This window comes from Lagenorhynchus albirostris, chromosome 8 (genome assembly GCF_949774975.1).
Source record: "Lagenorhynchus albirostris chromosome 8, mLagAlb1.1, whole genome shotgun sequence".
NCBI lineage: Eukaryota > Metazoa > Chordata > Mammalia > Artiodactyla > Delphinidae > Lagenorhynchus > Lagenorhynchus albirostris.
In genome coordinates, this window is record NC_083102.1 from 59,540,807 (window position 1) to 59,566,084 (window position 25,278).

At 34.8% G+C, this 25,278-nt stretch overlaps 1 protein-coding gene across 4 annotated transcripts; it reads right to left on the minus strand.

The window, feature by feature from the left end:
* Positions 1-1,237: 1,237 nt before the first annotated feature.
* On the minus strand, positions 1,238-24,429 carry SEM1 (SEM1 26S proteasome subunit). Of its 4 annotated transcripts, none has more exons than XR_009541831.1 (4): positions 24,227-24,427; positions 7,214-7,307; positions 2,555-2,653; positions 1,238-1,432 (listed from the first exon to the last, which is right to left on the minus strand). XR_009541831.1 is itself a non-coding variant. In XM_060156101.1 (4 exons), coding segments are annotated over exons 1-4 (237 nt in total). In that variant the 5' UTR covers positions 24,303-24,429; the 3' UTR covers positions 1,238-1,431. The 4 variants fall into 4 exon arrangements, 3 of the variants coding, with proteins under 3 accessions (XP_060012084.1, XP_060012086.1, XP_060012085.1); XM_060156101.1 differs by lacking the exon at positions 2,555-2,653 and adding an exon at positions 6,539-6,604 and having other exon boundaries at positions 24,227-24,429; XM_060156103.1 differs by having other exon boundaries at positions 2,555-2,639.
* Positions 24,430-25,278: the final 849 nt, after the last annotated feature.

Here is a 25,278-nt window from a genome sequence, read left to right on the forward strand (position 1 = left end):
TATTAAGGACAAAACACTGAAAAACTAGAGGTAACCCATTAAAACCTCTGCCCAATTCCTGTGAGGTTTCAGAATGGTACCTCACCAATTTAAATTCAAAGTATATGAAGTGGCCATACCTCTGGGTACTAATCTGACATTGTTAAGGTGGTATGGGGTCTAACAATGTCCTTGTAAACCACTTACCAGAATACTGAGAAAATATACATCAGAATATTTCTTCAAATGCTACATTAGTATGGCTGCCTGTGCTTCATTATATGATTAAAACAATAAGTTTTTTTTTAATAATTTCCAAAGTTCTTTCTTATTTTTTATTCCATCTGATCATACAGTAGTCCTACCTGGTAGGCAAGGCAGATTCATGTTTGTCTTAGTAGGAGAAAACTTATTTATGTTCAAAATCATTTCGAGGCATACCTTAAATTATATTTCAGGTGCCCAACTCCTATTCTGGTGTCAATACTACATCATGTTACATAACTTTTAGATTTTAAAATTACTCCACAGTACCAATGATTCTACTTCTAAATAAGTAACACATTCAAGTTTGAAAATATTCCAAATTAAAACTGTATATATTAGCCCCATTCTAAGTCTTATAAGAATCCTTTACCAATCAAATTAAATCTGCCCCTTCACAAAAGTATATGTAGAAACAGTAATCACTGTGCAGAAACTTAATTGTACTAAATGAATCTGTTCTGTAGTATCTGAGAATATGCACATGTTAACAAAGCATCTTGAGCCCACTTACCCAGTTTTGACACAGACATCATTCTTATAAGTGTGATCAAACCACTCTGGATTTTAAGAACTAATAATACTTTATCAACTATTAATATTATTAATGGCTCAGGAACTAATTACAGCAATTTAAAATGATTAATATTTTAAAAACACAGGTTTTGAAGGGTCACCTTAGAAATGTCAGTAAATGCCTAAGCTTTCAAAATACAGATGAAATTACGGTTAAATGTAACTTAAAAAGGAGTACCTTATAAATAAGACCAACATTTAGTCTATGTAGTTTAAGAAAAGTACTGAATTTGGAATCAGATGAATTCTGGCCTCAAATCATTTAACCTCTCGGAGCCTCAGTTAACATTAAAAAAAAAAAATTCATTAATAGGAAATTTTGCTATCTGTCTATAATAAAGCTCTGGAAAAATCACAAATAGTATGAGAAAATTAATGACGAGAGTCAAAAGATCAAGACTTCTGAACCAAACCAATATTAGATCAAAACATTTATTTTGTGTGTTACAAAAACAAAAATAAATCCAAGGAGGTAATGAAATAAACATTTTTTAAGTGTCCCATCCTGGGTTCTCTGCTCTAGAATTTAGTAAACAGTTCAACTTTAGGTTGCTTCAGCACTTCTGGATGCTATGATGTCTCCATCTTATAACCATGTTTCTCTAGTTCAGCTCTATAAAGAAACACAAAAGAACAACATCACTAGACATTCTTCATGATAAATTAAAGAAACAGATGATTTTTAGAAATAACACAATAAATAATTGAGCTAATAAGCCTAAACATCAATTTAAAATACTACCAAATAGCTTTACTTTAGTCCCCAAAAAGAAATCTATATAAGAAGGAAACTGGATGTGAATCCACATAATGCTAATAAAATTTTGTTTTCCCATTAGTAAACTTATGTTTTATATTCCTTATTTTTCTGATCTATTTATGGAAGAAATGTGAGGGAATTATTGATATTTTCCAAATACTGTACAATTATTCTGTTCATAATATTTAAACATAAATTTTAAGAATCATTAACCATATGGCTAAGAACACTAGACACTGCTATCAAACTTTTAGAGATTTTATAATTACAATACTGTTATTTACACATAAACAATAAACAGATCGCTTTTCATACTGACATATATACTGCCCTAAACAAATCAAAAATTATTAATCAAATGTAAGGGTGTGTGAAAATTATTCTGTATTAAATATATATAGGCTAAATATAATAAATAAGTTATAAAATATTAAACAAGACTTTACTTTCCTAACTTTAAATGTGGATAAAAATCTCAAAAATGTATATTGGTATAAACATAAACACTTTAAAAAGATACTTTTTATAATTTATTTTTTCAACCTGAAATTGCAGTCATACTTTGAAAATGTCAACTGCAATTGTTGATCTGCCTTGTATAAACATTTGCACAAAAAGGTTTAGCCCTGTAATCAATATCACTTATTTAAACTACCATTCCAAATATCACCAGCAACTTTTCTGCCACAATTCTGATTTTATAAAATCAAAATTTTATAAAAAGTTCACAATAAAATTATGTGAGGACCAACCTATGATAAAATTGTACAAATGTTAAGCATGATTACACCATTACATGTAAGATAAAAAGACATTTGTTCTCAAGCATAATTTCGCTTAGACACTATCACACTATCCAATGTAAATGTGATACAAAAAATACATGGTAGGAACAATGTATAATATTTATTATTCATTTCCCCAAACTCCTTCACTTCCTTAAAATCTTTAGATATTTATAATACAAATACTGACCTAAAGTCCATGAATAATATTAAGGCCAGAGCTTATTCATATGAATCATCTTTGTCTTCTGCTCAGGTGTAGAGGACAGTATGGGCTGGTGGTAAAACACTGGATTAGGAGTCAAGAGATCAGCACAAGTTTCTGACTCTACCACCTCCTTTGCTAAATTTAACTAAAATGCTTCCTTTGTCCTCTCCTCCCCAGGAAATTAAAGATTATAGTACCTGTCTTTCATGTTTCCTATTTAAAATGGAGATAATTTTAAACTTTCTTAAACAATACTTCTGCTGCGTTTAACAAAATCATTGTAGATTATTCATTTTCTCTTATTTTACAACAAAAAACCCCTAAAATTCAACCTAAGATTTAGGTAATAAGTCACCAAATCCATCCGAGTTTGTGTCTCTGTTTGTCTTCATGACAGGAGGTAGTGACCAATTAACATTTATAAATTGTTTACAAACACAAAGGAGAGTATGAGATATTTCTCAATTAGCTAAATTCTTAGAAAAGATGAAAGTTCTTTGGTAGAATTCAGGACTTGTAAGAAACCAAAAGGAAAATAAATGAACACCAGTAAGTACAAAACAACACAAAAACACTAATATCATGAGCCTGTTGAATGGAAAAATCCAACAGAGATGAAAAAGTAAAGAAATCCGGCACAATTGGAAAGATATCATAGGGCACACATAGTGAATACACACTATTTGAAACAAAAACAGCAGCATTCCTTTTACAACAAAACAAGAATAAGACTAACAGCCACTAGTAGGTTTCAGAACTCTTATTACCCAAGAAATTACTCTGCTATGTGACATTGGCTATATCTGACATAGTAAATCAGGAATTATTGGCTTTTTGGAATTTTTATGTAAAATGTGATAAAGGTCCAAAAAACCTCATAATCCTACCTATTTCTACTGATACGTATATAAACAAATGTTTCAAAAGCAGTAAAAACAGAATGATCTTTAGTTACATGGAAACATTGCTGGCCTTCTTTGTACTTCTACTTGTTGAAGGTAAATTACACTGAAAGAGAAACATGGAAAGTTTAAGGCTAAGTCCTTGCCAAGGCCATGCAGCTAAATAAGACGCAGATAGGGGCTGGAACTCAGGGAATCTGACTGACTCTAGAGTATAAACTGCCTCTCTAAATTTAGATGGAATTAGGACTCAATCATATGAGAAAACAATAAAACATTTTTGGGGAATTCCCTGGCAGTCCAGTGATTAGGACTCAGCACTTTCACTGCCCGGGCCCGGGTTCAATCCCTGGTAGGGGAACTAAGATCCGAAAGATGAGCGCGGCGCGGCCAAAAAAACGAAACAAAACATGTTCTTTACCATGGTTTATAATACCACATTAAGGGCCTCGATGCATTTTACAAAGACTGAAAAGAACATCTTTGCAGGAGATTTGTTAATCAAGACAGTTTTTAAAAGCAAGAATATAAATGTTATCTGAGGCTGCCTTGTCCAATATGGTAATCAGATGTGGCTATTTATTAAAATTAAATAAAATTAAAAATTCAGTTTAGCAGCTGTGCTGGCCACATTTCATGTGCTTAATAGCCACATGTGACTAGTGGCTTCTGTACTGGATAGTGCAGCTTATAGAACATTTCCATAACTATAGTAAGTTCTACTTGACAGCACTAATGATACATCAAAAACTTTGTTTAAAAAAGAAAAACTCACAACACAAATAGGGAAATAAAAAGAAAAATCTCATTCACTAATGGAGGTATCAAGATTTATACACTTACAAAAATCCACAAACCTAAAGGCAGAAACACAACATAGAACATAAGAGCACTGTGGAGGTATATTATAAAACCAACAAGCCACAAAGAATACAAGGATAATGTTCTATTTCCAAAACCAATAAAAAGGCAAGACGCAGTAGTGACAAGAAATCCAATTATCAGTACATTTACTACTAAAAGTCCCCTAATAAAACCAAAGTATTCAGTAATGTCTTGATTTAATTGTTGAGAGAAAAGTGCTATTTTCTGACTAATGAAAAACACCCTCACCCCAAAACCCACTTGGGAGGAATCTGACTCTTCTGAATAGCGAAGGAAGAAAACTCATTTGGCTTCAACTTTAAAAATTTCAAGAAGATAACAAAAAGAAAAAACTGATACATGATTAAAATCAAAACACAAAATAGGGATCAGCAGAGTTGTAAGGCCTGAAAATAAGTATTCTAACAGCATATGTTTATAATAAGAAAGAAAAGAAGGGATGCATTTAAAAAAAAAAAAGGCAGCAAGGTTTTCTCTGATGTGGCAAAATAAATAAACCTAAAATAAATACAAAAAGTGGCAAAAACTTGTACACATAGAATTAATTTAATCCCAGAATGGAATGAGATCTGTAAAAAGAACAAAAAGGGCTTCTGAAAGCCATATATGGCTAAAGAAGAATGAGAAGAGAGAGATTCAATGCTCAGAATAGATTTTAGAGAAAAAGCAAGATTACTGTTCAACAGCTACTGCTCTATCTTGTCCATAAAACTGCAAAAAGAAAAACAACATCATTAAGACAAAATTGAAAATTAAGACAGATGAGATAATTCCAAACTACATTAAAGTAGTTTAAAGTTTCAAGGCCTGAATAATTACATCTCAGAGAACTGAAAGAAGGAAAAAAATGAGAGTCAGCAATTTTGAGAAATCATGGAGAATTGTAAAAGAACCAGAATAACTGTGAAAGGCAAACTGTACTATGTCCAAAAAGGGGAGAAATGAGATGGGTAAAACTGTTATTAGTTTCCAGCAAAATACTAAAAAGTCTTTAGAATGTAGGGTTTTTGAGCCCATAAAACAATGCAGTTTAGAACAAAAGCTACTGTACCACTACTAAAAATAAATTTTAAAAATTTAGTATAAATTATCTCACTACTTTTTAGAAAAATGTACTAGAGACTAGGAAATTAAAAGATTGCAGTAGAACTTCTATATCATGGTTTGAGCAAAGCAAATGATAGTTTACACAGATATCTTTGTGGCCAAGATAGATAATGTATGGGTTGAATCAAAACAAAATTAGGGAGGAAAGAATTGTCTACAAATGGTGCTGGTATAACTGGATATCCACATGGAAAAGAATGAAGTTGGACTCCTATTTCACACCATATACAAAAATTCATGCAAAATAGATCAAAGACCTAAATGTAATAGCTAAAATTCTGGAACTGTTACAAGAAAACATAGGGATAAATTTTCATTACCATGAATTTGGCAATGAGTTCTTAAAAGAGTAGATAAATTGGACTTTTGTGCAAAGAACACTATGAAGAAAGTGAAAAGACAACCTAACAGAATGGGACAAAATATCTGTACATAATATGTCCCATAAGGGCCAGAATAAATAAGAACTCTTACAACTCAACAACAAAAAGACAAACTTTGAAAATGGGCAAAGGACTTGAACAGATAGTTCTCCAAAAAAGATATACAAATGGACAACAAACACATGAAAAGAAGCTCACCAGTATCATTAAAGAAATACAAATCAAAACCACAATGAGATACCAATTCAACCACTAGGATGGTTAAAATGAAAAAAAAAAAAAAAGGTTTTGGCGAGGATGTGGAGAGGTTAGAAACTTCCTATATTGCTGGTAGTAATGTAAAATTATTCAGCTGCTGTGGAAAAGTTTGACAATTCCTCAAAAAGTTAAACAGAATTGCAATATGATCCAGCAATTCCACTAAATCCCAACAAAACTGAAGAGATATTCAAACAAAAATGTGTAAATGAATGTTCACTGTAACACTGTTCACAACAGCCAAAAGCTGGAAACAACCCAAATGTCCATCATCCGATGAATGGATAAACAAACTGTGGCCTATGTATACAAGGAAACAGTATTTAGCCATAAAAAGGAATGAAATACGGATACATGTTACAACATGGATGAAATTTAAAAACACTATACTAAGTGAAAGAAACTAGACATACAGATCATTCATGTGATACCATTTATATGAAATATCCAGAACAGGAAAATCCACAGACAGAAAGCAGATCAGCGGTTGCCAGGGGCTGGAGGAGGAGAGGAATGCAGAGTGACTGCTTAATAGATATGGTGTTTCCTTTAGGGTGCTGAAAATGTTTTGGAATTAAATACAGATGATAGTTGTATGACATTATGAATATACAAAATGCCACTAAATTGTACACTTTAAAACGATTTTTACATTATATAAATTTTACTTCAATCGATTGATAATCAATCAATCAATCATTTTAGGTAGATTTGTACATGAATATGGAAAAATACACTCCCAACACCTCACTCTCCATTCCAGTTTGAGAATCACCAATACATTGGGTCTGAGCACCCTATGATTCTAATTTCTGCTGAGTTGTTCAATATTGATAGAAAATTAACAGTGACAGAATTAAACCTACAAGGATTTAAAAAAATAGCAAATATGCTTCTAGTTAACTACTTTTATAAAGAGACTAGAAAGAACAAAAGTTCTATGCAATTACACAAAGTATTCATGTTTAGAAACACAGGAGATGAGGCAATATATCTTACTTTTCATAATTCGAAAATCTATTTCAAAGGCAATTGTCATATATAAGTTACATATTCCATGCTTACAATTAATACTAAGCTATATAAAAATTTGGCTTAAAACTGACCGTAACTGATTGGAGAAGTCATCCTCTACATTGTCATCATCCCAATTATCCTCCCAGACATGTGCATCTTCATCTTCATCTAAACCAGCCCAGTCTAAAAACAGAAACAGATGCCATCTAAATATTTCTCATACATTATTTCCATAAATACAAAAACTTCAGAAAGCTTGCTACTGAACTCTCTCATTTCAAAACATCTAAAACCATATCTATGAGAAATGGTAATCTTCCTCTTTAAATCTCGATGCTATCTTGTTTTCTCAATTCTTGAATTTGCAGATCTAAAACAGTAGTTAATACAAAAAATTCTATCTGCTGTGAAAATTTATTGTAACTTCAGGAGGATATTTACTTTGCTGATAATTTTTATAAGGTCTATTACACAATCTTTCAAAACACAGCACCAATAACAGAAAAGTAAGTTGAGTAGCAGGACGATACCGGCCTGGAATTCAAAACTGCTAAACATAAAAAAAGATAACTCATACTCAGATAACAAAAAGTAAACCAAATATTTTCTTAAACACGGTTGTAAAACTGTGTTAGAGAATGTCCTTATTCTTTAAGACACACATGCTGAAATATTTAAGAATTATGTGTCATTTTGTTGACAAGTTTACTTGTAAATGCTTCTGAAATATATTTTATATCATACATGTCTATCATATATATGATAGAAATAAAGTAAATATGACAAAAGGTTAACAACTGATGAAACATGGGTGTTTGTTGCCTTCTTGTTTTTTGAGGTATAACTGACATATAACATTATATTAGTTCCAAGTATACAACATAATTTGATACTTGTATACACTGAGAAATGATCTCCACAATGAGTCTAGTTAATATCTGTCACCAACAGTTACAAATTTTTTTTTTGGATCAGGACTTTTAAGATCTACTCTCTTAGCCACTTTCAAACATGCAATAGAGTATTAATAACTATAGTCATCATGCTATACGTTACATTTCTATGACTTATTTTTGTAACTGCAAGTCTGTATCTTTTGATCCCTTCACCCATTACACTCCCCCCATTTGTCCTTTATTTAAAACTTCTATAGGGTTAAGTTTCAAAATTAAAATCTGAGAAAACTAGTTTTTAAAAAACCAGTATGGAAATCACCTTTGGAAGCTTTCCTGATTCCCTCTCTTCCTTTCCTTCAGAGATTAGGTCCCCTCCTTTGTGTATATCTATCACAGCACCTACATACTGTACAATCATATTTATCAGTTTATATGCCTATGTCCATTACTAGTATCTGAGCTCCTTAAGAATAAAACTCTTTTATTTACCTTTGTATTCTTAAGCCACAACAATACCTGTTGTGCATATGCACGACAGTTGGTTGTGAAAGATGCAACGAACTCTAAATCAGACCTTGTGTACTTTTGCTTGATCCCTCCCCTCCAAAAACAGTAAGCATGAGTTACACATGCTCTTAAATGTGTCCTAGTAGCTTCATCTTAGTAATTACTTATTAGAAACATGGCTAAGAACATTTCGATCTTTTAAAAAAAAGAAGTCAATAAGAAAAGGTATGATTTAGGCTTTTCTTATAAAGCACATATAGATTTAAAGGTATTCAACAATGGTTCATATGGGTATTATATTTGTTACATATGTATCTAACAAAAAATTTTAAATGCCATATGTCAACATCATGATTTAAGAATATAAGAAAGTACCTCCATTTACCTGGTCCCCCCAAACCAGAAATTTGGGAGGCAGCTTAGCTATCCTTTCTCCTTCAACTCTCATAACCATTCATTATATCCTTTTGATTTCAGCTTAAGAATCTACAGAGTTATAGTCTCCTCCTCCCTATTCTTGCTGCCACTATGTTAATTTAGGAGGGATTACTCCCTTCATGGCCTATTATTGTGGTCTTTTTTCTGTCCCCTCCTCTCTAATCTTACAGTCTGTACCCTCTTCCACTGATGCCCAAAATGACCACCATTCCTGTAAGTAACTATGCAAAACATTCAGGTAGGAAGCACATTTTATTAAATTTGCAACTCTAATGTCTATAGCTGAGTACTGGGCACATAGTAGACACTCAAAAAAATGTTGTGTAAATGGAACTACGTTTCTCAAGTTCCCTTCCTCTGAGTGGTCAATCTCAAGAAAACAGAGGGCAGTGTGTGGTTTCAGTGAAGTCAAGAGTATATATTTCAAGATGGAAGAGAATAACAATATCTTGTATTATGAATGAGTCGTGTAGAATTCTCAACTGTATTTACTCTAAGAATACTTTTGAGGCTTGCGATCATCTGTTTGAATGCTCCCTGAAGAGAGATCATGTGGGAAATTTCTTTAAGATATTAGTGCCTGAAAAGATGAAAGTTTCTCTTAGGCAATTTATTTCAGGTTGCTAGGAAGCTCAGTCAAATGTATACTCAACTTTAATCATTGGTATAGGGTAGTGAATGTATATTCATTAATAAAAACGTTCAATAATCAAAAATACTGATTTTTATTGGCCTAAATGTTCTTATATCTCCCAGTAATATTATTATTCTCAAAAAGGAAATATTGTAATGATCTAAATTCAAATCCTATACTATTCTCTGAGGTCCTCAACAGTAATACTTAACAATACTAAGTATTAATTACATCTCAAAATTAAGCTGACTGGGCTACAGATATCCTTACATGTTCTCCTTTCTTATAGAAGTACCTTTCAAACTGAAAACTTTTATTCTATTTATGAATCCACCTATAGTTTTTAATGAGAGTAGATTAAGAAGTTAAAGTAAAGGAAATCACATTTAGGATTTCCTATAGTCTACGGAAGAGTGATGAGAAAGCTAATGCAACCAAATTTTTAAAAATAGTATATCTGGGGACTTCCCTGGTGGTCCAGTAAGTAAGACTCCACATTCCCAATGCAGGGGGCACGGGTTCAAACCCTGGTCGGGGAACTAAGGTCCCGCATGCCAGCCGGTGTGGCCAAAAAAAAAGAAATTAAAAAAAAGAAATAAAGATAGTATATCTACTTCCAAAGCTAAAGATAAAAACAACATTTCTGAACTTTTATAAACGAGCAAAGTGACTTAGTTAAGTCAAGAGTTAATCATTAGGTATAGGGCTAAAACAATACTGTTATTCTCATATTGCCATTGCAATCAATAATAAACTGTTTAATATGTACATTGTTGTATACAAATTTTCTTTTTGTTTTTCTAAGAGCAGAGAAATCTCAGAAAGAAGGGAACTACTTTAAGGCAAAAATAAAGGGGGCAGAAACTGAAGCATTAAGTATACATAGAGGAACATTATGTAAAGATGGTACAGGTTGCAGGCTAAGATCAGATTTTAAATTAAAAAGGGGCTCAAAAAGTAGATATATTTCCCTAATACTAAATCATCAAGAATCAACTACATGATTTTAATTCTTTAAATTAAAATTAAATAAAACACTTCAAATCATAGACATTCAGATTCTTGTACCTTGAACTTATTATAATGGAAAAATGCAATCCATTATTCCTTTTATAGCAAGTGAATCATGCTATTCCTCCCCATTCCCTCCAGTCTTCCTGTAACCTACAGTTCTGAGCTATCTAATAATATTAATGGACAGCTTAGGAGTTTTTGTTTCTTGATTTGTTTTAATGACACTAAACATTCCAGTATAAAAAATTCACATAAAACTATTTCATTAAAACAATGCAGCAAAGTTTGGCTTTATACTTCAAGTCTTTATAAAATGGCTAAGACTGAAGATTATTTAAAATTACAGAATTTTGGAAACAGAGAAAGCCTTAGAGATCACTGTATAGCATACCCCTCTTTGCTTTGAAACCACCACCATTACCACTACCAAAAAAACAGAAAGTGAAGACTGTCTTACAAGAAAATATTTATTAACTTTTTTCTACCGTTATTTCACAACCTCAAATCCTAGACTTTAAATATACTTGGGTTGAGCCTAGAAATAAGAATTGTCAAACGAAATATTTGTTTCACTGATATTTTAAGGAATCTTTATAAAGATATCTAACAGAGCTTAATGTTCCACAAAATAATTTGAATACGTTACAACTGTATAATATGCTCTTGAGTAAAGAAGGTGACATAACTCAAGTCACAATTGAACTTTAAAGTTCTAAGACACCAAGCCTCATATCAGCCTGAACCACTTCTAACTAACCAGTTTCCTAAATTTTTAAGGAAATAAAATGTCAAAAGATTCAAGTTAGAAATATAAAAAACAAGAATATTTATTTCACATTTCTCTGCTAATCTTGTAAGCCTACCCTTTCCAGAAAAATAAAAATACAGGGCCCACAGGACTTTTAATCTAATTATGGCTTGATTCAAAATGTTGATTTCAGGGAATTTCCTGGTGGTCCAGTGGTTAGGACCCTGTGCTTTCACTGTTGAGGTCCCAGGTTCAAACCCTGGCTGGGGAACTAGGATCCCACAAGCCACATGGTACGGCAAAAAAAAAAAAAAAAAAAAAAAGTTGATTTCAATATTGTTAATACTGATGTCATTCAAATACCTTCAAGTTGACTTTAATTCTTTTAACTTTAAGAGACTAAAAAAACATACTTGTTAATTTGTACCCTACTGTCTCAGAGAATCTAGAACAAGAAACATAACAGCTTCAATAACTTATTTTGTAGGAGGTCCAATCCTTAACTCCATAGAGGCTAGGGGAAAAAAAACAATCAAATTCTTTATGTAATATGGGAAATACGAGTTTGAACACGGTCTTTTTTTGTTTTTGGCCTCGCAGCAGCATGTGGGAATTTTAGTTCCCCGACCAGGGATTGAACTGGTGTCCCCTGCAGAGGAAACGTGGAGTCTTAACCACTGGACTGCCAGGGAAGTAAGTCCCTGAACAGTATCTTTTTCAAAATTTTAAAACTGGTACAATTTTTAGTTTATCAAGTTGAATTCTGATGATCATTTAGCATAAGCATCAAGTATCTCTCCCTCTGGTAACAACCATCTCATGTTACTTTAATGGCAAGGAAAGGAAAGGGAAGAAGGTATAAATAAAGTCCCAAGAAAAATTAACTGGCTCATGAATGGAGGGAAAACAGTATTATGAGCAAGATTTTAGGTAGAGGACTTCCCTGGGACACGGGTTTGAGCCCTAGTCTGGGAAGATCCCACATTCCGCGGAGCAACTAAGCCTGTGCGCCGCAACTACTGAGCCTGTGCTCTAGGGCCCGCGAGCCATAACTATTGAGCCCACGTGCCACAACTACTGAAGCCAGTGTGCCTAGAGCCCATGCTCTGCAACAAGAGAAGCCACCGCAATGAGAAACCCGCGCGCGAGCTGCAACGAAAAGTAGCCCACACTTGCCGCAACTAGAGAAAGCCCGCGCGCAGCAACGAAGACCCAACACGGCCAAAAATAAATAAATAAATAGATTTATAAATTAAAAAAAAAAAACGATTTTAGGTAGAACACACACACAAAAAGATTCATGACAGTAGCTCTGTATTTCATTCGTATTATTATACAGTATTTTACAATTATGACACTACTGAGCATACAAAGACAAACCAGAATCTATGATTTATTTTAGGTGGAAACTTTAAAGATTTTCTTTATTAACTACGAATGTACTGAACTATATTACGTAAAATGTTTAAGTGATAGGGTATAACATCCCCAAATTTATTTCCAACACTTATAAGTCCTCCATATTATACATGTTACAATATATATAAACTACAATATACCTAAACTCAACTAAATGAAGGGGAACATAAAAAACATGTGACTGTTGTAATCTCTGGATTTGGCAGACTTCTCTTGCAAAACATCTCTGAACTGTGTTTTACTTTTCAATTATAACACTGCACTGTTAACCATGCAATTTTATTTAATCACTTACTTTTAAAGCATTAAACCCAGAAACAGCTTTTTTTAAAAGGGCAAAATAATAAAATCAAACAAGGATACCTGATTTATGTCTAATGTCTTCCTTCAATACGTAGATGACTATAAAGTACACACTTTATCTTCAACACTAAATGCATTGCCAGGATTGTGATTAATCATTTAAATAACCACAGCTGTGTTTACTTCAGTGTGCAGGCCTCCAGATGTGTACTGGTAAAAAAAATTACCATATTTCAAGAAGTCAGAATTGGAAATAACCAATAACAGATGCCTAATACATAAGTGTCTAGCAATTCTAAATTATTTGAGACTTTGCCCCCAAATTTGACTTTGTTCACATCTGCCAGTGAGAATTACATCTTGGACTAGCTTTAAATTTCACAAATCTGAGTTACCAAAGATCCCACATACTTCATCTAAGTATCACCTTAACATTTAAGTGTGAAAAATGGTTCTCTCTCAACGTTTTTCAAAGTACTTACTCTCCCCCACCCTCCAACATACCTTCTGAAATTTCTAAAAAGTATAAAGTATACCACTGTGGAGAAAACTAAAGAGGAAATTCTATTTATACCAAATAGGGTTGCAAATGTTCTACTTTAAAGCGATTTTCAGGAGCATCAATCAAACTCTCATTCATTCCTTAACAGTAAAGCTACTCTGAATATAAATAAACTAATCTCCAACAAAGTTGCTTCAAATAAAAAATGTGCATGTATATACAGAACATTACATGAATAAAAATATAAAACAAACAAAGGAAAGTTCTAAAAAGTTCTAAATTGTACATTCACCGCTATAGGTGAAACAGCAATAGCTGCAAATAGCACCATTACACTGATAAATATGATAATAAAGCCACACTAAATCTAGTCATTCTGAGATAAATTTACACATGTTCCTGCTTAAGCTGTATAAAACAGATTAAAATTTTTTATAAAATTTCATTTCTGTAAGTTATCATGATACAAAAACATCTATATACCCTAGAAATCTAATGTCTATTCAGTGGCTAAGAAATCACTACTAGCATAGCACCATTGTACTATACTTATATTTTCTCCAACAAGTACCAAACATGTCAGTGGGGTACTTCAGAGCAAACAACCAAAAGCAACTGTTAAACGATGTTGCTACCAAACTATTGGTGAACTTTCAGTTGTTTGTGGTTCTGAGTCTGAAACAGAGGTCCAAAACGACTTATACACACACACACACACACGTGTGTGTGTGTGCATATATTATATATCAGAATGATTCCACTACAAACATGCTGACTTTGGTTCTCTTGGTTGATTAGTGCTTTTATTTCTCTTTAATTCTATAAAATTCCTCAAAGCCATTAGTTATTCTAATCTTTTCCAAGCACTCATGCCCTACACTCATACCGATTCTCTCATTTTGATCCTCCATATTATTGAGGCAAGAGTATCCAATATAGGACAGTTCCCTGGTGGCACAGTGGTTAAGAATCCGCCTGCCAATACAGGGGACATAGGTTCAAGCCCTGGTCTGGGAAGATCTCACATGCCGCGGAGCAACTAAGCCCATGAGCCACAACTACTGAGCCTGCGCTCTAGAGCCCACGAGCCACAACTATTAAGCCCGCGTGCCACAACTACCGAAGCCAGCGTGCCTAGAGCCCGTGCTCCGCAACAAGAGAAGCCACTGCAATGAGAAGCCCGCGCACTGCAATGAAAAGTAGCCCACGCTTGCCGCAACTAGTGAAAGGCCGCGCACAGCAACCAAGACCCAACGCAGCCAAAAATAAATTAATTTAAAAAAAAAAGTATCCAATGTGAACTCAACCATCGGTCTTCCATTAATTATGCAAGTGCAAAATCACAATCCCTGATTTCTTACTATCAAAATAGCTGCCAAAGCTCCCTTGTAATTCTTGCATCACTCTTCCCTAATAACAACCTATTTCAGGCCCTTAGCCCTCACCTAAGCTATTTCAACAATTTGCTAATTAGCTTCCCTGACTTTCTATCCTTTCAAATTCTGCTGGGTTAATTTTTCCTAAACTGCCTACTGCCTAAAGGAAACATACACATATCAAACAAACAAACAACCTCCCCCCCCACGTCTCATCTACCTAAGGATCAAGTCCAAAGTGGTCATCTGGCTTAAAGCTTTCCATGATTAGGCTCCAAACTACCTGTGTAATTACAACTACTATTTCACAGCCAAATAAAATACACATACACATTGATCTTCCACCTCCAAGCATCTACTCCTCTTCCCTTTTTCTGGAAACCCCTTTCCTACACTTCTACCTTTTGAAAGCTCTGTTCAAATGTTGCGGCCTCATGCGGTACACGACTGGAAATAATTTCCCCTTCTTTTCAGCTGCTGTTGCACTTTACTATCAGTGGTTTAATCCCCACACCACCACCACCACCACCACCACCTGCTTCCACTGGAAGGAAACCAAGTGAAATCTTACCCAGAAACCCAACAGAAAAAGACAGTCAAAAGCAAAGGTGTTCTGGTTTACTTGGGTGTGGGGAGAGAAAGGCTTGAAGTGCCCCCTCCTAGCATAAGCACTTGCAAAATACTAAAAAGCTCAAGTCTGGCATGAAAACTTACTAATCTCCATTGACATTTATATCACTAAGTCCAAAGACAAATACCTATCTAAAGAGTCAAATTTGCCTCTGTGCAGCCTCTAGTTAACTTTGTCCTTGGTAAGTTATTTTGCTGAGCCCCAAGTATAAAGCTGTCATAAGGCTGCTATGAGGATTACATAAAACAATGTACCTAAAGCACTTTGTACCGATAAACGGCAGCTAGAATCATTCTCGCTCTGCACCTTTCAGTGCCAGGTGTATAGGAAGCACTCTACAAACATATATCGAAAGAATAAATCATTTATTATGGGCTAATCACTCCAAGGAAACTTAAGGGGTGATGGAGGTAAAAAGAGAAACAGGTTGCAGAATAAAGATACCATTTCTACCAAGCATTACATCAATAACAGAGCACAAAACTGGAAAAAAAGATATCTGGTAAATTTTTACACTTCAGAACTTACACTTACACTTACACTTCAGAAGAGTGTAAGTATAGTTTTGGAAACTTTTATTTTCCCCTCATTGTTTTCACTGTTCATGTCTTTCAATGAGTTATGCTTAAAAACAACATTACTACGTAACAATGAACACCAGTCACAATTGCTTAATGCTTCTTCATTCCATTGAACCAGTTAAATAACTAATCAAATAGCTTTTCAAAGTAGTTTTTACTGTTTAATATCCTGAGTCACACCACTCACAATCCCCTGGCAAGCACTAATATCTTGATTTGGGGGGGGGTTCATTCCACTGTGTCTCTTTATACCTCTTGTACATTTGTATGCATCCTTAAACAATACATACTACTGTGTTATGTATCTTTATATTTTATATGAATAATCAAACTATTTTTTAAAGTACTTTTGGAAAAACTTTTGACAATATTTTTTAATTTATAAGTTTTTAATATTAAAAAAATAATCAAATAACCCTCAAGCTCAACAAGCTTAATTTTGGATACATCTAAAATTACAAAATATTTGTTGAAAATGGTTCAAATTAAATAAATACCAAACATCATGCAAAATCCAAATCCCTAAGTAGATTAGGAGGGAGAAAAAAAGGAGCCTAATGTTCACAGAATACCAACTTTGTGCCAAACTCTATGCTACACATTTTACACATATATCATTCTTATGGACTGAATGTTTGTGTCTCCCAATCCTGAAATTCATATGAGGAAGTCCTAACCACCCTCAATGTTATAGTATTTGGAGATGGGGCCTTTGGAAGGCAATTAGTGTTGCATGAAGTCATGAGGGTAGAGTCCTCATGAGATTAGTGTTGTTATAGGAAGGGAATCCAGAGAGCTCTCTTTCTCTACCTTGTGAGGACATGGTGAGAGGCAACAGTCTGCAAGCCAGGAAGAGAACCCTCACCAGGTACTGAACAGGCTAACATCTTCATCTCAGACTTCCCAAACTACAAATTGTGAGAAAATAAATTTCTGTTGTTTAAGCCACTCAGTCTATGGTATTTTGTTATGGCAGCTCAAACAGACTAATACAATCATACAATTGTTACATGACTCTGATTATTATCCACAAATTACATAAAGGAACTGAGGATTAAGAAGGTAACAATTAAAGGAAAAACGCAATGGTCAATCTTGCTCAAAGAAATCAATCCAAATCAAAATGATGCGATTCCATTTTCATCCCTCAGGTTTGTAATGACTAAAATGTTTAATATGGAGTACAGGTAAAAGGTGACCTGTAGATGGAAATTTGTGTAACCCTTGTAAAAGGTAATTTGAGAATATGTCAAAATTCAAAATGCACCTGGTCCTGAATGAGGTGTCAGAGCCCAAGCAGAGCCAGGAAGGCATTCCTGTGGAGGGGCAGTGTTGTGTGGTTGGTGTGTCATAGCCAGGACAGAGTCAAGAAACCATCCAATGCTGGAGTAAGGAGAAGTGACAGTGGCCTAGCATAGAATGTTGAAGCCAAAGTGAGATAAGGAGGGGATCTGTGGGTGTAGGGGACAACAAACATTGGTTAGGGAGGAGGATGACCTAATAGACAATGACCCAATATTTACAATAATGGGAGCCAGGCTTCTCACTGCTGGGGAAGAAAGTTATAAATGTGGAAAGGGAAAAAACTAGAATGAGCCCTGTGGTGTTGAACTGTAAATTAGAGATACCTATGTGAACTCATGGTTTTATACAAACACATACATAAATAGATGTATATATGTACATACATTTGTCTATTTCCTAGATCCTTCCATTGACAGCATCCCAAAAGCCATCAGCACAACTGGAGGTAAGATCTTACTTTCCAAATATCATTCTCCACTGAAAGCTATGCACCTTAAAGGAATGGCTGATTCCAGGACTGGAACAGGAAAAGTATAAGATTAGCTTGGAATACCTACTTGTGTCAGAATGCTAGGAAATGCACAAAGAATGGTGACTTGTCAAAAGGTCACGGAAGACAGCTTGATGGGACTCCCCATGTACAAATTGGGACAATCTGAATATCAAAATAAATAACAGCAACAAATTATAACCCATCAAATGAGAATTCATGAGTCTATATTGATATAAATACACAAATGAATAAACTGAAAGTTTGATAATGAATGGAAAACTGTGGTTACACAGTTTCAAAGTCCTTCCTAGTAAAATATCTATTAATTACAAAGGGAAAATCAGTAATCTAACAATGGAAAAGTCTCACAGACACTACCTTAATAGAGTTACCATCAGCAGCAATGGAATAAATGAGAATCATGTTCCACCTGACAGGATGCAATGGGAATACAGCATCACTACTATGATATTCCCGCCAAGGTGCAGAACCTAAATCGAATCATATATAAACGTGAGCCAAATCCAAGTTGAGAAACATTCTATAACTGGCCTGTAATCTTCAAAAGTGTCAAAATCACAAAAGTCAAAAACAGAGACCTGCTCTAGACTAAAGAAGACTAGAGATATGACAACTGAATGTAATCCATGATTCTTAATCAAGACATATTAAGACAACTAAGAAACCTGAAAAGGACCTATGGATTAAATGACAGTAATATATCTGTGTGTTAATTTCCAATTTTGATGGTTGTACTGAGGTTATGTCTTTGTAGGAAATACACATTAAAATATCTAGGGGTGATGAACATCAGGCTGGCTCATGGAAAAAAAGGTTGTTTGTATTGTACTTTCAATTATTCTGTAAGTCTGTAATTATTTCAAAATAAAAATTATATTAAAAAAATTAAAATGAACCTGCCAATTTGATCTGGCAATTTCCTAAGAATTTATCTTATAAATAAGAACAAAAACAAAGATGTAAGACGTAAGAATATTTGCTGCAACATATTCTGTAACAGAAAAAAAACCATAAAAATAAGCAAAAAACCTAAAACCACCTAGATATCAATAGATATTTATAGATTATTTATTGTGTATACAGTAGACTAGTAGAACACAACTATTAAAAAGCATGAGGTAGATGTTTATATTAATGTGAACACACATCTAAGATATATAATGTAAAAAGAAGAAAAACTGTATATGTAATATGGTCCTTTGTGAGGATATATACAAACACACACAAATAAATATATATATGTATACATATATATAAATTCAGGAAGGACACTGAAAGAACTGTTTAACAGTGATTATACTGGAGCATAAGAAATGTTTTTGGGGAAAGTTGGCGAGAAACAGTGCTTTCACTTTTTAATTTATAACTTTTCATAGGTTTAAATTTTAAATAAGCAGTTACTTGTACAATTATCCTACATATTTTGCTGCAAAAATATTTTAAAGGATTTAAGTAACTAGTACCAGTCGACAAGTTAAAAACTGATGCACAATGAGATACCACTACTATCAGAATGTCTAAAATTAAAATGACCATGTGTTGACAAAGACGTAGAGTAACTAGACCCTCATACACTGCTTGTGGGAATGTAAAATGTGTAACTACACTGGAAACAGCTTGGCAGTTTCTTAAAGTTGAACATAAACCTACTGTACCGCTCAGTCATTTCACTACAAGGTGCTAAATCAAGAGAAATGAAAGCATATGTTCACACAAAGACTTCTACATGAATATTCATAGTAGTTTTATTTGTAAGGGAAAAAAAAAGGGTAATTGGAAAAAAAACAGGAAATGACCTAAATGTTCATCAGAAAGTGAAAGAATAAACAAATTGTGGTATATCCATGTAGTGGAATATTTCTCAGCAAGAGAAAGGAACAAGCTATTGATAAACGCAACAACATGGATAAATCTCCAAATAATGATTCTGGGTGTAAGATGCCTGAGGAAAAAGATACTGTCTGATTCCATTTATATAAAATTCTGGAAAACGCAAATTAATCTATCATGTCAAAAGGAGATCAGTGACTTTCTGGGGATGGGAAGGGATGTGGAGAGGACTGACAGGGAGAGATTATTATAAAGGGACACCAGTGAACTTTTGGGGGTGATGGATATGTTTGTTACCTTTTTGGTGGTAATGACTTCTCTGTTGTATTCATACTCTACAACATATAAAATTGTGAATTTTGAGGGAAAACAAAGTTGATGGATGGTGGATTTTGAACCTAGGTCTGATCCTAGATTCATCATGCTTATTCCATCCTGGAGCTCAAAAATTTTCTTCTTGGATATGATTACCATGAATGGACATCAAATAGGCACTTTACCATTCATTATATTTATCTTTTTTCTTAAAAGATTTTAGTAACATGAATTCTTCATTTCTTGCTACCACCACATAATTTAAATATGTGACATGATTATTTATTTATGTGTCCACTATATTACATTTAATAACTGAAAATACCAAAGTCCTTTTGGCTCTAGGTAAACTGACTAGTACAGTATCTGACATAGTCAGTATTAACTGTATCTACCTTTTACATTTAAGATTCTAAGGAACTCTTTTGTTGAGGATTTAGTCCAGTTGGTATCCAATGTGCACATAAATATCTCTCAGTGGCATTTTTCACAGGACAATTCTTCCTTGTGCAGGACTGGTCTATGCATAGCAAGTATTTAAAATCCTTGACCTTTACCCACTATATGCTGGCAGTTATTTTACTTTCTTACTTGACAAGTGAATGTGATATCCCAAAATACTTCCTTGGTTAAGAACCACTATAAGATGTCCTACTTTGATAGGCACAGGCGAGAGTGCCTCAGTTATTCCAGAATGCTAGCAGCATTAGGGAACCACCAGCCTGCTTCAGATAACACAGCAGTTCCAGTGATTATAGAAAAATTATAAACTACTTGGTAATAGTATTCTCTTGTAAACACCATTGCTTCTGAAGGCAAACTCAGGTTCATTTTAAATATTCTTTCCCTCAAAAAAAGGAAAGAAATCTCTCAATTCTGGCATAGGAAGAACAGAATAAAAGAAATTAAAGGCCCACTTGTTCTTCCCATTTTCACTCTCATCCACTTCTAATTGTAAGAGAAATGAGATTAATGAAAATATTTTAATACCTTTTCAATATATGTCTGATTTGAAAAATTGTTTGAAGTTTCAAATAAATTATAGAGTATTTCAGTTTTAGGCCCCACCTTACTACTATTAACCTAGCTGTATGATCTTGACAAGTTCTAGCTTCTCAAGACTTTTAAGTTGCTTTCCAGTTCTAAAATTCTAACCATGCCAAGCCTCCAAAATTATATTAAACCATTCCCAAAACGTTGAATGTCTTCCAACAAATCTGATAGTCAATGAGTTTAAACAGTCAAGAAGTTGCAGAATTCACAAAGATCCTAAACATGATTTTTAACAGTTCCTACTTAATGACCAGATCACACACCCACCAATTAGAATTGTGAGGAACTGCCAATGTAACACAGATCCACAGTCCAAATGATAAAAAAGGAGCATTTGTTTCTTTGCACCCTCAGAAAATCACCCCACACGTCACACCTCACACTGAAGAAGAGCTATTCAGAAGAAACAATGAAGTCTCCATGAAAACACATTATCTTAGTTTCCTTTTCAAAACAGAAATTCCCCTTCCTTATAATGACTGAATTGACATCTTACCAAACAAGTTCTTATCAGGAATAAGATGTAGCAACAACACTCTCAAAAAATATACAATTCTGTAGTCAAACCAGGGATACATAATTTCAGTAATGCTTTCATGTAACAGGCTCTTAACTGCAAGCTACCCTAGACAATGGACATCATTCACTTTCTGAAACACAGAGACCCAATGGGCCACTGAAAGTAAGACCTCCTCTAGATGGATTAGATGATTATAGGCAATTTTAAGTTGTATCTACTTGTGAGTTTGTCAATGGCATATTCACCATAAAGACAATCACAAGAAAAAGAATCTCCAAAGAAGGCAAAGGACTTGGTAATTCAGGGCACTAATAACTGATCTGAAAACTCAAATACTGAAAGATTCAAAACAGGCCAGTTTCAAAGTACTGCTTCTCCAACTTTACCTGTCTGAATTAAAAACCAGAGAAGAAACACACAAAAACCTAAACAAGCAAAAGCATTTCAAATGTTACTGCTCATTCTAAATAGAAAATCTCCTGAATGAATGAGGTTCTACATATTCAAACCTGAAGATGACAGATTTTTTGTAAGGTGACCAATAAATGGTGAGTTACTTATGATAATAAACCAGGCTGTTGTGGGAGGCCTGTCTTCAGAAAAAATATTCTTTGCTTTTCCTTTTAACTTTAATGAGATTTTTTTTTTTTACTAAGTAACTACCAACATTTTGAACAAATTGATGCTCCCAACATAAACTTAGTACAAGAATTACATATTCTGCAAAAGCTGATGAAATGAAAGTTGCTGAAACATCATATGTATCATCAGGCCCAGTTATCTTTAGGTCCTTTTGAAGCAGTCAATTCTCTACTACTTATTTTAAACACAGGTTCACTCATTCGACAAGCATTTACTGACCATCTACCATGTGCCAGGCACTTTGCTAAACGTTAGGGATTCAGGTTAAAGTTTGCTTGGGTTGGGGACTCAGAAAGACCTATCAGATCCTGACGACCACTTAATGGCAAGCTTTTAAAATCTCTGAGCCTCAGTTTCTTCAGAGATGTGATAATTAGACTATATAATGTAGATAAAGTGCCTAACGTGGTATCTTGTATATGATAAACAATAAACGCTAACAATATCAAATATGAAGTTTGCGTTAGAAGCAGATCCTGATCTCAAGCCAGTTTTTTACTACATAGCTCACTGTTGGAGGATTATGAACCAACTTGAAAGTGAGATCAAGAAAACACGTCTGCACAGATAAATCCACTACCAAAACAAAAAACAATCCCCACAATACGTAATGAATCCCAGAACTGAAAATAGATGTGCTTTGGGTTAGTTTACGAGTTTGTGTAGTATGTGCTCCAAGGTCTTCTTCCACTAAACAACCCAGTACACTATAAATAAAAATAACAAATGTTACAGCTTTGTGGCTTTTTGCACAGTAGGATCATGAGGGAGTACAACTCAGGACCATTTTGGTGAAGCAGTAACTAATGTAACAGATTTGTAACCATTAACCACAGTTCTCTTCCTACACCTTCAGAAAGGTCACCCAATAGTAACCTCCTTTTCTTATAAGATAAATGTTTACCTTACGCATAGCAATTAGTTGATAAAACCAACAATTTTGAAACCCTGATTGGCAACAATGATCTAACAAACAGAAGCAGTACAGCTAAAGAGTTTAAGAGTGCTAGTGTCAACTGGGCCAGGTGTCCATCATTTCTAGCCAGTTACGTGACACTGGGCAAGTTTCTTAACTGTTCAAGCTTCAGTTTCTTTATCTGAAAAATGTAAATACCAGCTCCTACTTACTAGGCTTGTGAAAATGAATTAAGTTAATAGAAGCAAAATACTCAGACAAGCAACCACCCAAACAATGTTAGCTATTTGCTGTTACCTACAATGAGAAAATTAAAGTTCCTCTTGGTAACCATGAAGCTGATAAAAATGTAGACGTTTTAGGGTCTTATAAATCCTTAAACTTATGTTAGTTTGAAGTTAAGTGATCAAAAATTAATGAGGAACAAGAGGAAGGCAATAACGGGAATTAAGCACTAACACCTGATCCTCCCGTTCTACTTAACAGGCTTCATATGTTAAGTCCTAAATGTAGGCAGCATCGGCCTAACTAGGAACAACAATTTAATTCTGGAAGGGTTCAAGGCAAAGGAAGACTGCTAAAACAAATAATAATAATAACAACAATAACAAATAATGGGAAAAGGGATTATGTAGACATGAACGAGGTGGCGGTAACCGGGCTGAAGAGGAAAAGGCCCCACCATCCCGGACACCGGGGTAGGCAACCAGGGTCCCCGTGGCTCCTCCCAGTGAGGAAGCAGAAGGCATTTAGCCTCACCGCTGAGGTGAGTCCCACCGTGACACCTCGACCCGAAGTCGGTCGTGGAGGGTCGCGCGTGCAGAGCCTTGAGAGCCAGTAGAGGGGGTCCAGACTTCCCGCGGGTGCCTCCCGGCCGAGCCCTTCCACCCGCGCCGCCTCCACTCGGAGGCCTTAGTCACTGTCCGCGCGGCCCAGAGGCCGCGGGCGAGCCGGTTACCTTCTGCAGGGAACTCCTCGAACTCGTCGTCCTCCTCCAGCAGACCCAAGTCTACCGGCTGTTTTTTCTCTGACATCGCGACCCTCCGCGGCCAAAACCTCTCAGTCCAGTAAGAAAGTTGGACCTCTCACTTCGCCTTACCACAGCCCCCACCGCCGTTGCAGCCTCCCAGGCCGGCTCTATCATAGAGACGCGGGAGAAGAGCAACCGGAGCGCGCGAGGGATGCTGGGATACTGGAGGTCCGCCCAGCGCTTCCCGCGGGTTTAGCAGCCCTTCACAGTTAGCAAGGTGGATTATTTTGTGCGTTTACCGTCTTACGCGGACCCTCTGACTTGACAAACTGAGAACAGGGTAGGTTTCCGTGACTGGAAAAGACTCATAATGTGTGGAAAAAAACCCCACCTTTACTTGGTTTAGGCTGAGGGATGAAGTACCGGCTAAAGTTCGTTAAAAGCCTGCCAAGTGCCAGGCCCTTAAATTAGATTAACTCCACCCTTAAACCAGTTCCCTAAACATGGTATTAAATGTCTCCACATCACTCAGAAAGAAATAGCCTACGTCACTGAGGTACTGCTAGACAACCCAAAAGCAGATTTGTTTGCCTGACTTTAATCTCCAAGCTTTTCCATTGTTCAGTGTTCTTCTGTCTTGTGGTTAAGCTGTGGTAAATAACCTGTTAAACATTGTGCTGCGTGTGTGTGTGTGTGTGTGTGTGTAATAACTAGTTTAGAGGTTATTATAATACTGTGTAAAACTCGATATATGTAACATTTTATGGTGTTCAAAATAAGTCATTTTGAATATAGCTGTGAACTACATAAAACTTGACATGGTATATGTATATGTAGTATAATAGAGGAATAGTGTGTAATATATAGATACATAATTGGGTATTATTGTAAATTTTGATACATATGTTTGTATATTTAAATCCCATTCCTTCATTCAACAACATTAACTTATATCATGTACTAGGCACTGTGCTGAAAATCAAACATATGGAGACAAAGACCTTCCTTCAAGGAGTTCATATTCCACTCAGAGACATGTA

Bases quoted from the DNA above. Each gene is read 5' to 3' on its own strand.
- SEM1 (XM_060156101.1), bottom strand. From the start codon at position 24,302: ATGTCAGAGAAAAAACAGCCGGTAGACTTGGGTCTGCTGGAGGAGGAC. The intron at 7,308-24,226 runs GTAACCGGCTCG...TTCTGTTTTTAG, and splicing joins CGAGGAGTTCCCTGCAGAAG to ACTGGGCTGGTTTAGATGAA. The intron at 6,605-7,213 runs GTCAGTTTTAAG...CTCCTCCTCCAG, and splicing joins GACTTCTCCAATCAGTTACG to CCCCTGGCAACCGCTGATCT.